This window comes from Podarcis tiliguerta (assembly GCF_965153285.1).
Source record: "Podarcis tiliguerta genome assembly, chromosome: 7".
Classification (NCBI taxonomy): domain Eukaryota; kingdom Metazoa; phylum Chordata; class Lepidosauria; order Squamata; family Lacertidae; genus Podarcis; species Podarcis tiliguerta.
In genome coordinates this window covers 62,106,456-62,122,142 of record NC_139540.1, presented here as the reverse complement: position 1 = coordinate 62,122,142, position 15,687 = coordinate 62,106,456, and the positions used below count along the sequence as shown (strand labels likewise).

The following is a 15,687-nucleotide window of genomic DNA, read 5'->3' as shown; positions in this document are numbered from 1 at the left end:
TGAGAGGAGCAAAATGATACTGCCAAATGTAAACACTGAGTATTTAAAAGTTATCCCTTCCATGTCGACTATTTCAGTGAAGGGGAACCCTAAATGTAAATGGCAGCACATGACTTTTCCTTTTTTAAAAAATATAAAAAGCAACTTTAAACTTAAGCAGTAAGGTGACGTGCAAGTATTCCAATGACTTTGGTTTAGATATGCATCATAGGCGATCAAGCTATAATTATTTTCTGATGCAAGGAGGAAAGACAACTGAAAATGACAGTCGAATTTCATGTACGAATGAGGCCTTTGAAGGTATACAACACCTTTGTTTCCAATCTTCCAGTCCACTTTCAGCTGCTGCATTTCAGGCTACCACAGGATGTACATTATTAACAATTGCCAATTAAGCCAAAGAGATCAACATGACTTTAAACTAGGAAATCAACATACTTTTAGTTTCTCATCAAGTCAAGCTTACTGAGGTTAATAATGGAATTGATCCTAGTTGGGGGGTTCCCTTCTGAGCAAAATGCAGAGCTGAATTTATCGCTAGTCATTTCTTTAAACAGGTAAGACACCAATAAGAGTTCAAAAAGGGAAAAAGGCACAAGACTAAAAAAACCAAACTTAATTTATGTTTTTACTGTCATTTTAGAACTTATTCTTTTGTATACAATCAAATATGGGAACAGAAGAGCACAATTCCACTGTACAGGTTGTAAGTTGTTGCCCAAAGACATGTTCATGAAAGTCAAACCTTGTATCCAGCTTTATCTAAGAAATTCAATGCATTTTTCTATCCATGATTGGGTTTCAAATGGTGGAAGAGTCCCATCAATTATAATGGCCTGGTCTGCATGACACGCCAAGCCAAATTATAGCTTAATGGGACTGAAGGCTCCTGGAGAGGAGCTTGCAGACTCTTTGCTCCTCCTGCATGTTTTTCACTCACATATTGCGCTCAACTAGGCTTAGCTTATTGTCTGAACCAAGCCTTGTGGGTAAGCTTTCTTCCTGCCAACTCAAACTATGGCCAAGAACATACCTGCCCGTGGGGTGTGTGTGCTACAAGTTACTTTCCAGGAGCCTGCCTGTTCCACTGCTCCTAGTAAGCCGTATTTTGACTGAAGAGTGTCATGCAAACCAGGCCAATGGTGAGGACCAATTTGCAACCATTTGAACTAGGCATTCTAAAGTTACCCAACTTGCTATATTCACCAGATCTGCTGACCAAGTCAAACTACTACAATTTATACAGATGTACAGTTATATTGCAATCAAAAAAAGGAGGGTGATGAATGCCAAAGTGAGCACACAATTCATATTTCACAAGTGCAGCTGCTGTAGAAATCCCTTATTTGACACACATGTAAGAACATTTGGGATCTCAGACTCAGTGTGCGCTTTATGTCAATCAGCAGCAGCAATATTGTAAAAAAACAAACACTATACTGCTAAAAGCAGTTACACCGGCTTGTGCCTTTAGAATACTAGCTACACAAAAATGCGACTCAGTGCTTCATGAGAGGTTCCAACATGCGTACCAAAAAGGAGCTGCATACATGTAGCAAAGAATATGATAGATGACTCTGAGTAACAGATAGGAAAATGCATAAAGACCTTCTTTTATGACAGGATACAATCAGAACAGGGTAGGAAATGACACATTTGCATTTCTGACGACGTCAGAAACAAAAGGTGTGCAGATGACAGATCAGCATAATGAAGAGACTCTAAAGGCACATTTCAGATAGCACAATGATTCTTAATTGTTTCTTTAAAAGGAATGAGAAGTGCATTGTTAGCAGTGTTCTCTGAACACAGCCAAATGCTTATAGTCCAAATGTTTTTCATAGTATTCTCCTCAGTCGATATGGCTTCTCAGCACAACTCCCAATTCAAGCAAAAACAAAAGGGAGGGGGTTGGATGGCTGGGTTAATAAAGGCTGACTGTACTAACAGTATTTACTCATCAGATCCTACTGATCTCTTCTGCGCCCTCTTCCGGGGCAGCCGTCTTGGGGAAGCTTTGTCTGAAGGAAAAGAAAAAGGAAAGTTACTCAATGGGATAAGTTAAATGAAATATTTTGGGGGCCAGGGGGAGAAAATTATTTTCTAATTTATTCCCTCAAAGAACGATCATGCAAAAGGCAGATCTGAGAAGCATCTTATATACATTCTTCAGCTATGGACATGCAACTAGTAGCCTATTAACGAGATGTTCCTAAAACAATGCAGGATCAAAGCATTCAATCTCAGCTCTGTGATGACAATGGTTGGCTTGAGCAAGATTATTTTGCTCTATTTCAGTTTCTAAATATAGAACAGGTGTGTATCTGTTCTAAGGATGAAGGAAACATCATGCCCTACTTCCCTCTATGCTCAAGGACAGCCAAATCAAAAACTAATCTTTACATTCACAAGCTCAAGTTTCAGTATCCGTAGAATTCTAAATCATACAAAGTAGAAAGAATGCTAAGTATTCTGGCAGTAAATACCCCAAAAGGTAATGATATCAGTCTCTTATCGCCAAACAAAAAGAGAACTATGGCACCTTACACTAACATTTTAGTAAAAGCCACAATAAGTAATAAGCCACAATAAACGTGTTAATCTTCAATATTTAATTAGTATTCAGTTTTCTAGATGGTTTACAAGTAATTGGCTGATTAGTTGTGGTGACTGAATTTTGCACACTGATTCAAACCACCTTTTGGTCTTGACTGCATACAGACAACCTTAACGGGGCAAAGCAGAAGTGAATGAATGTAATTGTGGGGTTCCAACTCTAGACCTAGTAACCTTACGTCTTTTCTCAGCTCCCTAGCCGTCCTCTAAACCTCCCTGGCTTCTCTAATGACTTCCTACCTATTCACACAGCCCCTTCCACGTATACAACCTTTGTTTTGCCTGAGTCCTACTTTCCCCTGGGCTCATTTCTTGAACTCGATGTCTCCACCATCTATTGTTTTCTCACATTCCTGTTTTTCAGGCCTCTGCCCACTTTGCAACATTTCCTCTAGCTAGTTTCTTGTTGAGCCTCCCTCTGCCCCCTTCCCTCACCCCCATAGCAGGCAGCCCTTCTGCACTTTAAGTGGTATAATGTTTCTTTTTTATAAAAAAAGATCCCCTTCTCCATCAAGCTATCTTGGCTCAGTTCCCTGTCACCTTTATCCTCTAAGCCTCATTCTTCAGACATTTTGGTTCTGCTTCTCAGTTAGCTCCCTACTCTGCAACCTTTCTTCAGCATCCTTCTTTCTCAGCAACCCGTCACCTATCTTCCCAGAATATAGCCCGTCCCTGTGTGGCCTTTTATTTCCCATGCACACTTGCAACTTCCTTGGCACTCACAGAGGTTGGCCTAACTTTTTAGCTCCTACAGCAGCTGGATATTGCACTCCACCACATCAACTCAGTCAATGTCAGAGGCTTCACTGCCACAAACACAGTACAATTTATATTAGTAACTATTTGCCCCTTTATCAGTTAAAGCACCATGATCATGAAGTCCAAGCAAGAAGCAATCTTAATGCATTTTAAAAGCCCTCTAATGTGTTAATACTTATTTTCCTATGCAAAGTGCTGTTTAGCATCAATAGTTAGTATTCTATGCTATGGAACAAGTGATGTGACAATTAAACTTTTCTATCACGTGTTCTGAAAATTGTTGGTGGTCTATTTTGTTTCTGGCAATCTGAAGAATGTAGCCACGGTTTCCTTTGGGAAATCAGGCATGTGAAGTAGATGACATCCCAGTAAGTGCAGATACCACTGAGTTCTGGTGACTGAACCATGTTAACAGTGTAACTAAGTTAGTATCTGAACATCAGCTCCCCCAAGATATGCAACAGTAAATGTACCAAGTGGGATTAACTCCAGACTTCTGTTGCATCTTCAAGATATTGGTGAAATCCTCCAAACCTTATTACTTTAACACCACATGCAATTATGTGAAGTGTACCAACTAAGCAGAAATGGGTTCAATGTATAAGAACCTAATTAGTGCACAATATACATTTCAGAAGCCTCAACCCAATAAAGTGTCTCACCTCTTCTACTTTGCACTGAAGCCACAGGAAAAGCAAAACAGAAGAGACAGTAAAGATATTAGAAAAGTCCACAAGCATTTAAAAGATCTAAGAACATATTTGGACTAATTTTTGAAATCAGAAGTCACTAAAACGTACAGCTAAAGCTCCACAGCTCCCAACCCAACAAAAAACCCTGTACACTAGTCACAGAATTACAATTTTGTCCTCACCTAATGCTGTATAGATTCAGCAAGTATCTTCTAACCAGTATAAGAAACAGTCAGTGATTTCACTATTGACTTCATCACTGAATTCAATATTATTGAATACTACTATCTTCTTCTAATTCATATGCATTCTCAATTTTTGGTTGGAGTCTCATTGAAGTTTATAAAACAATCTAATAGTAAAGGAATAATTCTTTCTGGAAATAATTTCAAGTGAATCTGGCAGAGTAAAAAAAGGAACATTTAGAACAATCCCTTTTCTAAACAGTTAGAGGCAAGCATATTCAACATTGCAGTTAACATTGTTCCTCCAGATGTTGCAGACTACAACTCCCATATTTCTGACCACTGACATTCTGACTAGTGCTGATGGGAGTTGGAATCCAAACATCTGGAAGATGTTGGTTATCCTTTTATAAGAAATTCATTAATGGGCTAACAACCTATGGTAATATGGATACTTACTTATCTGGTTTAAAGTTTCTTGAGGAATCCAACTCATGTCAACATCATTCTGATTCGATGTCCCCATCTCTACTTTTTGAGCTGGTCTTTTCCTCTGGAAACATTAAGCACAAGATATAATAAGGGAAAGAACTCCACTGAACTCCACTTAAGCCATTCAACTTGTAGCATGTTTTTGTGATCACAACTGCGGTTAACTTCAAACCCAAAGCTGCTGGCTTTACATTCTAGCAGCAGTTCTAATACATGGTGGCATGAGCATCAATAATTTATTAAAACAGTGTGCATATTTTACAAACAATTAAAGGTAAAAATCCTAATTTGTGATAAATTTCAACATAACACAGATAATTTCAACTTAATTGATTGAATCAGTATTAGGGTGAGCCATAATCTATGAACCATTTTTGAAGTTATATTCCTGTATTCGTGGCAAATATAGTTGGTTAAACTAAGTCAGTATGAAAAACGCATGTTGGGAGGATCAAATATAGGCCTGACATGTGGAACTCTTGCAAGACGTCAAGCGTTACATGCTGCACTTTATCTGATCTTTATGATGAAATGAAAAATGGCATTTTAGCCACTTTTCACTCTCAACTATGGCTAAGATTTGCTTATGTAGTCTTCTATTACAGCAACTCAACATCTGATCACATTTTACAACATTCTGTTTATAAGGAAGTGTGAGCAGATGCAATCCAGTTACCTCCCAGCTGCAAAGAGAATACCACTGCATGAAAAAATAATTTAAATAAACAGGAATTGGCCTACGGTCTCTGAAGCAAATATTAGCTACACTTCTACTGCATGGTAGCTTGATCTTTGTGTAAAATTCCCTTGGATTAAAGCTTGCCTCAAGAAAAGCAATGTTCTAATATATGACATGATCTTTCCTTCGTGTACAGGTTTCAGTCACCAGCCCATCCACATATTAAAGAGAGCCAGTTGGTTTAACACAGTGTCTTGAGACCATCGTCTGGGTCCAGAGTAGCATCTATAACCGGAAAGATGACCTGCAGAATTTCTTACCTTCCTAGATTCCAACAGCTGGTGTAGACCAACAATGACAAGCAGGCTAAGTCCACCAAGGAACATATACATAAAAATCCTTGTTTAGAAAAAGGAGAAGAGAGGTCCAGTAAGCTTTCATTTCTTTAAATAGAAGAAAACTAAACAAATAATCCCTGAATACCTTTACCAGATTAAGTAGACAGTTGCTGTCCTAAAAACGAACACACACTCATATGCCCATCCCAACATCAACCCCAACTATACTTTGTAGAACACTTTATGAAGGACTCATCTCTTGATAGGAGGAGTCAGATTAGCCAACCAAGGGACACCAGTTTCAACTCAATAACTTTGGTGGGACAGCTAAGTTCTCATCTAGATAAATTCTCCCCACCCCAAGCCAAGATGAAAAAAAGAAATTAAGAATGATCCAAATTACTGCTAAATCTTAAATCCTGCAAATAAAACATGTACCTAATGGAGCTATGTGTGGGAAACAAAAAAAATCCTCTTCTTTCATAGCACTGCAAAGCACCTATGAGTTACTACTCTAAAATCAACAAAGGAGATTATATAGACCTGCCTCGGTGTTGAGATCAGCAGAAGATGCCTTGCTGGTTACAGCATGGTGATAATGCCAAGGTTGCATGTTCAATCCCTGTGCGGGACAGCTGCATATTCCTGCACTGCAGAGGGTTCAACTAGATGATCCTCAGGGACCCTTCCAACTCTATGATTCTTTTAGAAGTTAGTGGGGCAGTGGTGCTTGAGAGGGCATTTTCTTTGGTGGCTCCTCTGAGGTGTGCCCACCCTCATTACTATACATGTTTTGTTTTTAGGTCAAGACACACCTTCCACAGGCTCTTGGGGGTGGAAGATGCTACACAGTTTAATTGAAGATTAACAGTAGATAACCTGCTCTAGGACTGCATGATGAAAGGGGGGGGAATAAATGCCTATGAAAGAATGAATGAATGAATGAATGAATGAATAAATAAATAGGTTATTTAAATTAAGTCTTACGTTTCACCATCTAATCCATCTTCCTTTTCAATAATGGTAACAGTCTGGTTGAAAACAGCATCTTGAAAGAAGTTTCCCTAAAATGAAAAATACAGTAACATTAAACGCTGCCCAAGATAACAGATTCAAGCCAGTATGTGGCAGTAATGTTAATACAGTGGAACCTTGGTTCTTGAATGGCTTAGTTGATGAACAAATCCGCTCCAAAACGCTGAAAACCCATAAATAACTGTTCCCGTTTTCGAATGTTTTTCAGAAGCTGAACGTCCGATGCGGCTGTCGGCTATTGTTTCTGGGGCGCCTGCACCAATCGGAAGCCACACCTTGGTTTTCAAACGTTTCAGGAGTCGAACGCACTTCCAGAACGGATTAAGTTTGAGAACCAAGGTTCCACTGTATATACCTCCGGGGATGAACTGCTCCTCAGCGCTTCGTTCTTGTCTATAATTTCCACTCACATTGCAAATCACAATAAACAGAAAGCTAGCTTACAGGACTCAGTGTCTTGTAGGCCTCAAGTTGTCAACACACGTTTTCAAAGCTTTACTAGGAGAAAATGTCCACAACAAAGGGATGAAAAGTGGAGATTGTCTAGAACTTTTGAAAAGGACAAATAAAGTTACATTTGGAGATTGATGAGGCTTTTTACCTGGGTTTGGGAAGGTGAGGGGAGAGAGAGAGAGGAGGCGGCAAAATCATAAAGATAGCTTATGTTGACCAAAACAACAAGAACAAAAAAGACCAACTCAGATTCAAAAAGTGTCAGAACATTCAGATATTGAGGAGTGTATAATGTTGTTGTGAAGAGTTACAAAAAGTAAAGGCAGTATTTTAAAAAGCAAGACTGCACCTGTTCAAATCAGGCTCCAAGACATGAACTCTAATGTCTCCTTCTAAAACCACTCATCACAAACCTTAGACTCTCATACTGGAATACTATCAGGGATTTGGCTATACCAGAACTTGCAGAATAGATACCCAAGCCTAAGCAAGATAAAAATGGCACACTTGGATAAACATCACTCAATACTACTGGATAACATCAGCAAGTGCCTAGTTTAACACTAAGGAAACCTTGCCAAGCTTCCAGGCTGTCACTCACATTTTGGTCTTTGTAGTTCAGATTGATAACCAGTCCAAAGGGGCGACCACCCATAGGCTCTGCAGGAATGAAGGAGTATTCAAATGTGGCCTGTCTCTGTGGTGGAACAACCGTGTTCAGAGGAAGAGCAGTGAAATTCTGAATGAAAAACTGGTAATCTTGAGGGTACCGGAACGAAGCATCTAGAGACTCCACAATGAAGTCTTCTGTACCCTTGTTAGTAAAGCCAACTAAAAACTTCACAATGTTGTTTGCTGGAAAATCTAGGAGGAAATTAGAAAACTGGTTAAGCTGAAATTGTGTGCACAACTCAAAACTTGCATAATGTTGCACTATAATTATACTAGTGTGCTGGTCTGAGGTAAAAAGGAGGCCATTTTTTACCTTCTCCTTTCACAAACAAGATGGTTGTATCAGCGCTAGGGGATGCTTTCGGTTCTCCCGATAGATCTTCTTCCTCTTTCTCTTCTGTCTAATACAAGAGAATGTTTTTGAAAAGCCTATGACGAACAGTGAAGCAATGAATATCTGAAGTAAGACAACTATTGCAAAATCCCACATAAAAGCATTTCCAGGCAAAAACATTAATGTTGCAATAAATATTTGGAATTTCTTGAAAACAATTATTAAGAGCACAATCCTTTGTGTGTCTGTTTGGAAGCAAGTCCCATAACAAAGCAAAAGCCCCATGTGCTGCCTCTGTCTAACAGGGCTCCTTTGGAAGTATGTTTGCTTGCAAGCTGGATTCATGTTTCTTTCTGTTTAGTTGAGAGAAGCAGAAAGAAGTGCAACCACTGAATGCAACATGACTGCTTAGACTTGGTTTCTCCATCTTTGTCCATGACAATTATGTATTTTTTCATGTTGTGAGCTGCCTTGAGTATGGTGTGAAATATGGAAGTGTGACATACAAATAAAATTATGTATGCATGTATTATGTACTCCAGGAATGGAGAGGGAAGAGGGTGGGGAAGGTGAACAAATCAGAGGTGAGCAACTTACCTTTTGTAAATAGCGTAGGTATCAGAAAGCTAATGTTCATATTATCATGTAACAAGAGGAGGCCAATATGCAACCTTACAAAACAGCAACAAAACACCAAAATAGGTGCTTGTACACCAAACCACAACTAAGAACAGCCAGCTTTATGAAAAGCAGAAGTGGTCAAATGTACAAAGTATTGAAAAGCTTAGAGTTACTAAGTAAATTATCAAATACACATTTGATAATTGTGTCTTGGAAGTGATATTTTACATAATCAAAACCAGCCTTCTGCTGTTGTAATATTCACTAGGATTAATGGCAATACAGCCATCAGTAAGATTTGCATACCACTTGGTGGCAGTAATACAAACTGTGGCCATCAAGCATTGTACTTCCCTTTGGGCTTTTGATATACAAGAGGGGAACCGCTCTGGAGGAGGGAGACCTGTAGTGGCAGGCTTAGGAAAGAGAAAACCATAAGTCTAATGCAGATATTTCAAAGTGTGACTCTTCCCTCCACAAATGACCATGTGGTCATTCCAACCACTCAAAAGATATTCCCTCTCCCCAATATACTGCTGCATTTCTATCCCTGCTGCACATTTTTTTGACCAGCAGTACAGCTCCTTGGGTTTAGCAAAGGTCTATTTTTACTATATCCTATTTACAGTTGGAGCAACTCAAGCATTATGATTTGTGGATGTTCAGTATGGCAATTAACAGGGCCAGCCCAATGTCTCAGTGTGGCAGCCTAAGGACAGCTTGGAGGAGCAGCAGAACTGGCCTCCAAGGAGCATGCCACCTGCCCCCCTCTTCCCAGCCTCCTTTTCATCTGACCCCCTGTGAGTGGGCTATGGCAGGTATGCAGATGAGGGGAGAGAGAGGAGTGGCATTTTATGCTTTACCTCAAGAGCAAAACATCCTGGGTAGACTCTGACAATTGAGTACTCTTGATAACAGGTTATCTGCTGTAAAAATTGTAATAATGGACAACATAAGCTTGTGAAGCAGAAACAAATACTTGTAGATGTACCAATTCTGTGGGTTCATCTTCTTCAACTTCAGCTTCATCATCTTCATCTTCAACGACTGTATCTTCAATAGCTTCTTCATCTTCTGTGGCATCTTGAGCAGCCACCAGAAAACTAGAACCTAGAGACAAGGTAAATGAAAAATTATTTTAAATGTAGGCAAAGTTATTCTCGTGTTTAACTTTGCTTTTGAAAGCTTTCATTACACTTACTAAGTTATCAGTTTAGATAAGTTGTGTGTTGCATTCATGTCTCTAGTGAAAAGCATCACTAGAAGTTCAGTGTAAGTTACTTTGATATTTATAAAGCAGTTGTCAATATTAATTTTATATACCACCTAATATTGCACTAGGCACCATACAGATTAGAAACATAAAGGCCAATGACACTGGCTTAAATCCTACCAAAATACATTATAGAAGGGACAGAAATAATTAAAATAAAGATTTCCTCACAAAGGTCTTAAAAAAACACACCTATTATTGCAAACACACAGAAGTCATCCCACGACTAACACCCTGAACAGAACTTTAAAGTATGGGCAGGTTAGTCCAGCTAAAAAGTAGAAAGTATCCACTTGGCAAGGAAAAGGACCTCTAGTGAGCAGTTTAGGAGCATGCAGAATATTTTCTACCCCATAGTGGGGTATATCTTGGCAGAAGCTACAACTGAAGTTGCACTATGGCAAGCTAGCAACTTTGATTTATTAAGGTTAAGAACTCTGGAATGTGGAGGTATGCTAGTTTGTATCAGCCCACACCAAGTTACGCAATCACAGCACATAAAGAACTATTTGATAAAATGGAGAACGACGATGCATGAAAGAGCTTGAAATAACGGATTTTAGGACACCTCCTCCAAATGTATGGCAAAAGCAACTCCTCTTTTTTTTGGTCACGGGGAAGACTCCAAATAAAATTTCCCTTCCTTTCAGAATGTTACAAAAGGAAAGGTCTTAGTGTCATCAAACAACCACAGCTCAAAAGTTTCATTACAACTCAGTTCAAGTGACTTCAACAGAGCTTAAGATCAACATACTGGTTTTATTTAGCTGTCTGTTGAGCAGAAGCAATAACTAAATCTCTTAAATTGTGATAGTAGACTTCTATTAATTATTTTAATGTTGTATTTTAATTTTGTTTTTAAGTTGTAATCATTCAACTTGTTTTTATTATTGCTTGTAAGCCGCTCTGAGCCCGGCCTTGGCTGGGGAGGGCGGGGTATAAATAAAAATTATTATTATTATTATTATTATTACTACTACTACTACTACTACTAGGGCTCTTTAGTGATTTCCTTGAAATGTTCATTATGCTAAAAGCACTATGGCAGACCACACAAACTTTTCCAAGCAGTAGCATGCTTTCAAGATTTCATTATCTCTCCTATATATTTGAGAAAGAATGATGATGTGGCATTATAGTGGAGAGGAGGGAGTGTATCCATCTGTTATCGCAGCCAGGAACTAACTACCAAGAATTGAGAAGTGTAATTTTCCAGTTATCTTAAACTACTAATGCTGAAAGAGAGCTACCCTGAATTTATCTAAATATTTTGAATGGGGAACAAAAGTGGAAATGAACAGCAATTAATTTGTGGAACCAGCTCTCAATCAGAACACTTTGCTAAAAACACTAAGCACATGCTATTGCAACTGCATAAATTCTCTCCCATTCAACAAGGAATGCAGGTATTTGACTTTGTTCCAGAACAAAGAACACTAACTAGAGGTTCAAGAAAACTGAATTGGAGCCAAGAGAAGAGACATGCAAAATCTCCAGAAGAGCTATGTTATAACTGATTAGGTCACAAGACCAAAGAGAAAACACACATGTATCTATGACATTGTACAAGAAAAAATGGTAATACAAAATCACAGCAAATGAAATTAAAAGAGTGCTAGCTTTAATCTGAAACTAATAAGCTTATACCAGTAAGCCCAAATGATATCTGTGTTGTTACTATGAGAAGGGTCATCCATAAAACTATAAGGATCTTTCCAAATGAGGCAAATATAATTCAAAGTGTAAAGTGATGCACAATGAGGCAACCCCCCACCCTTTCAAATGAACACTGGTGGGGTCTGAACTAGCAGTTACTAAGAAGGAAACATCTTGGGTCTGTGGTGGACAGCTCAATGAAAATGCTGACCCAATGTATGACAGCTGTGGAAGGTACTTGGCATGTGAGGGACCGCTGGGGAAATAAATGAAAATAACTGGCAGCATTGTAATGTGGCATTATACATTACAGTGGTACCTCGGGTTACATACGCTTCAGGTTACAGACTCCGCTAATCCAGAATTATCTCAGGTTAAGAACTTTGCTTCAGGATGAGAACAGAAATTGTGCTCTGGCGGCCCAGCAGCAGCAGGAGGCCCCATTAGTTAAAGTGGTGCTTCAAGTTAAGAACAGTTTCAGGTTACGAACAGACCTCCGGAACGAATTAAGTACTTAACCAGAGGTACCACTGTATATGGGTGGAATCAATCCACCCCTCCCCCAGTTCTGATATGCATGTTCATACTGTTTTAAGGTGGATTCACCTTGTGGTTAATGCATAAGGCATATATCAGAATGCATATATATATATATATATATATATATGCATAAGGCATATATAGCACCCATCCTTTATGGTATCTGCATATGATACCAGCAATGTTTTATTTCATGTCTGAGCTTTATAATTTATGTGATTTTGTTCCAGAATGTTTAACAATTCAAATACACAACATTTCTGGATTTATGTTTTAAATGGAAATAATGCCAGTGGTCTGCCAGGAGTAGGCTTTGTGCTGGGAGGTTTGAAGACAAAGTGTTACTGCCAAATACAGCATACCTTTTAAACACATAACCCTCACCTGGACCTCCAGCTGTGTTACCACACCCTGTATAATTAACCTTGGAAAGCACGTGCAATATTTTCTGTGAAGTATACCTACCCCATAACCTTGATCACACCTGCATATCAATAACAGCCCTACATAAGATCACAAACTTGTATTTTACACTAGCTGCCCCTGTATTCCTTCATTTTGTACTCAACTACATGAGACTACAACCCCAACCACATTGTTTCAAAATCAAAAACAATCTACATTTACACCATCTGGTTGAGTTTAGAATATGTTGATTAATTACTTAATTAAACATTAATTGAACTCATTTGCTGGTATGACACACAAAATCAAATCTATGCTGGTCTCAATTTATACTGACAAGCTTCTTGAGCAAGGCCCTCCCAAAACTTACTTGACCTTGGCTTGTACTGCTGCCGAAACATCCAAGAAATTGCAAGTAATTTGTATGATAATGCAATTTAAATGCTGTTATTGGATTTACTCAGAAAAAACATGAAGGTCTCAACCCTGACTGTGGACAACCACACCGATATGTTCTTAGTTGTCAAATGAATTCAGGAAAGTAATTTGATTCAATTCACACAGTTCAGCAGACCTCTACCAGTTCAGACACCCAACTTTTGAGATCAGTAATCTCCAAGCTCTCCACAATTTTATTAACTGTAAAAACACTACGCAACAGAACCCAACAGATTTGGGAAAAACTGTCTTCAGTTACAGACTTCCAACGTTCCTTCAAAGAAACTTGGCTGAGCCCCTATGAATCCGGCACAAGTTTCCTCTGGGCAGGAGTTTGCTCTTTCTTTCCCATTCAAAGCAAGGATCTCAAAGCTGCAGCTTGCACACTACTGCAACAAGTTGATCACGAGAACCTGAAATGTTATGATGCGTCCTGCACTTCAACTCTCCCTCTTTTCTCTTTAAAGGGAAGAAGAGAAACTGGTTTCCCGACAGCTGTCCATTTGGCAAAGGTTGCCAAAGCGTACCGAGCTTTTTGGCTCGCACGTCTCCAGGTGGGGTCAGAGGCCGAACCTGAACGCTGTGCTGAAAGTAAGAGGAACTGTGTGTGATTTTCCTCTCTTTCTTCCCCCCCTTCAGCAGCAGCCAGAAGGAATCACAGCTGCACCGAAGGAGACACATGAGCAACGTGAAGAGCTGCGCGCTCCATTCCCACCGAAGGCAGAGTTTGCAGGGGGGGAAGCGAAACTTCTCGCACAACCTCGGGCTGCTGACACCTGTCAGCTTTCGAGTCCCTCAAAAAGGAGGTTAACGAGAAACGTAGAAGTCAACGAAGCTACGACCAGCCAGCTCCATGTGGCTATCGGAGGTCTGGACTGACACGTCAGCCTAGCGAATAGGGGAGGGGGCGGAGAGAGCAGAGGAAAAGGAGCCCCCCGCCCCACTCAGAAGCCTCCGCCCCCGCCTTTCAGAATTCTCCAGCCGAAACGGCACGCGCGAAGCCGCCTCACGCGCTGCTTCCATTTCAAAAAAGCACAGCAACGTTCCTTCCCCCACGCCCGGCCCCCCAACCGCCGCCTCGCGAACGCGCGCGAGGCGGAGATAAAGCGGAGCCCCCGCTCGTTCTCTGTCGGTCCGCCTCACCTGGGCCGCTGCGGGCGCCGCCCAGAAGCAAGGCGGCGGGGAAAGCCAGGAGCACGAGCAGCAGCAGTTGGGGAACGGACCTCCTCATGGTAGCGGGCCGACTAAACGCCCTCAGCAGCAGTTACTACTTTTTCCTGCCGCGACGCAATGGCGAAAGGAGCTCATCCGGCCCAGGTCCCGCCCACCGTAACCCCGCGGCACCCTCACGTCACCGCCCTGTCACGCAAGGCCCGCGGACTCCGCCCCTCTCCTGCCCCGCCCCCCCCACCGCCCAGCTTTGCGCGGAGGACGTGGCTTCCCCTGGAAGGAGGAAGGAGGGGCACGTGACTGCAACTTGGCTGGTTTCAAGCGCGCATGCTCCGCGCGGCCAACAAGCTCCTTACGTTCCTTTTCCTCGTCAGGCTTGCTTGCCAGAGCGCAGGCGCGAAAAGTTTTTACCGCGTGGAGCGCCTCAACCACGGGCTCTCTGGAGCGCATGCGTGGAATCCTATCGCTCGCTACAGACGAGCGGAATCGTGCAGTACCTTTGAGTTTACATGCGGACGCTCGCGTGTCTCGTTGCGTGTCAGTACGAAAGGGATACAACCCTCAACCGGCGACCTTTTAAAGGCACGGCCGTGGGAATGCCTCTTTAAAGATCCGCAATAATCAAAACCATTGTTCTTCCGGAACGTTTTGACACGCGATGCCCCTGATGACACAATGCATTGGATGTGTACACCCCAAAATAATACTTGGAAGATTCCCTCCCACGCAAAAAAATTATAAGAAATCATGCTCCTTAGGGTTTCGTCGTGGATCTTACCCAGCAACCACATTAACAATGGCCAGGGATAGATTTTGGGATTGAGCAAGACTCATGGCCCCTGCTTTCGTACTGATTGCAGTGGTACTTTTAATTAATTGATCACAGTCAGTTACAGGTTTCTTTGTCCGTTCTCCACTCCCACTGCTTCACTTGAGCATTCTTTTTAAAAAGAGAGACTCGTGGCCCCTGTCAGCATTTAAATTTCCCTGTTGTGGACGTGAGCAATGCATGTGGGACAAGCAGGAAAACAAGCTCCTTCCAGTGATGAGAGTCCGGGGAGTGAGATAATGGGGTTTCTCTAGCGGGTGCCTCCTTACCTCAAAGAAGCTCCCATATGAGTGGAAAAGAGATCCCCCCCCCTTTCCCCCCTGTAAACCGAGTGGTTTACTGCACCCGGGAATGAGGAAAATATCCACTACTGCCATCACACAATCCTCTTCAGTATGACAGGACACAGAAGCATCTCCCTCTTACGAAGTGGGAATCCCTTAAACAGGTTGTGGGGCTCAGAGGTGTGGTTTCGTTAACAGTGTCTTGTGCCAAAATGA

At 41.1% G+C, this 15,687-nt stretch overlaps 1 protein-coding gene across 2 annotated transcripts; it reads right to left on the bottom strand.

The window, feature by feature from the left end:
* Positions 1–615: 615 nt before the first annotated feature.
* SSR1 (signal sequence receptor subunit 1) lies at positions 616–14,735 on the bottom strand. Of its 2 annotated transcripts, none has more exons than XM_083449635.1 (8): positions 14,332–14,735; positions 9,868–9,986; positions 8,235–8,322; positions 7,851–8,113; positions 6,749–6,825; positions 5,744–5,822; positions 4,712–4,805; positions 616–2,021 (listed from the first exon to the last, which is right to left on the bottom strand). In XM_083449635.1, exons 1-8 carry the CDS (start codon positions 14,417–14,419, stop codon positions 1,954–1,956), a joined length of 876 nt encoding a protein of 291 aa, XP_083305761.1. In that variant the 5' UTR covers positions 14,420–14,735; the 3' UTR covers positions 616–1,953. The 2 variants fall into 2 exon arrangements, with proteins under 2 accessions (XP_083305761.1, XP_083305762.1); XM_083449636.1 differs by lacking the exon at positions 616–2,021 and adding an exon at positions 3,973–4,052.
* Between the last annotated feature and the right edge of the window lie 952 nt (positions 14,736–15,687).

Coding starts and splice junctions, on each gene's coding strand:
- SSR1 (XM_083449635.1), bottom strand. CDS start 14,419: ATGAGGAGGTCCGTTCCCCAACTGCTGCTGCTCGTGCTCCTGGCTTTC. Junction 6,826..7,850: donor TGAACTACAAAGACCAAAAT/GTGAGTGACAGC, acceptor TTTTCATTTTAG/GGAAACTTCTTTCAAGATGC. Junction 2,022..4,711: donor AGAAACTTTAAACCAGATAA/GTAAGTATCCAT, acceptor CTTTTCCTTCAG/ACAAAGCTTCCCCAAGACGG.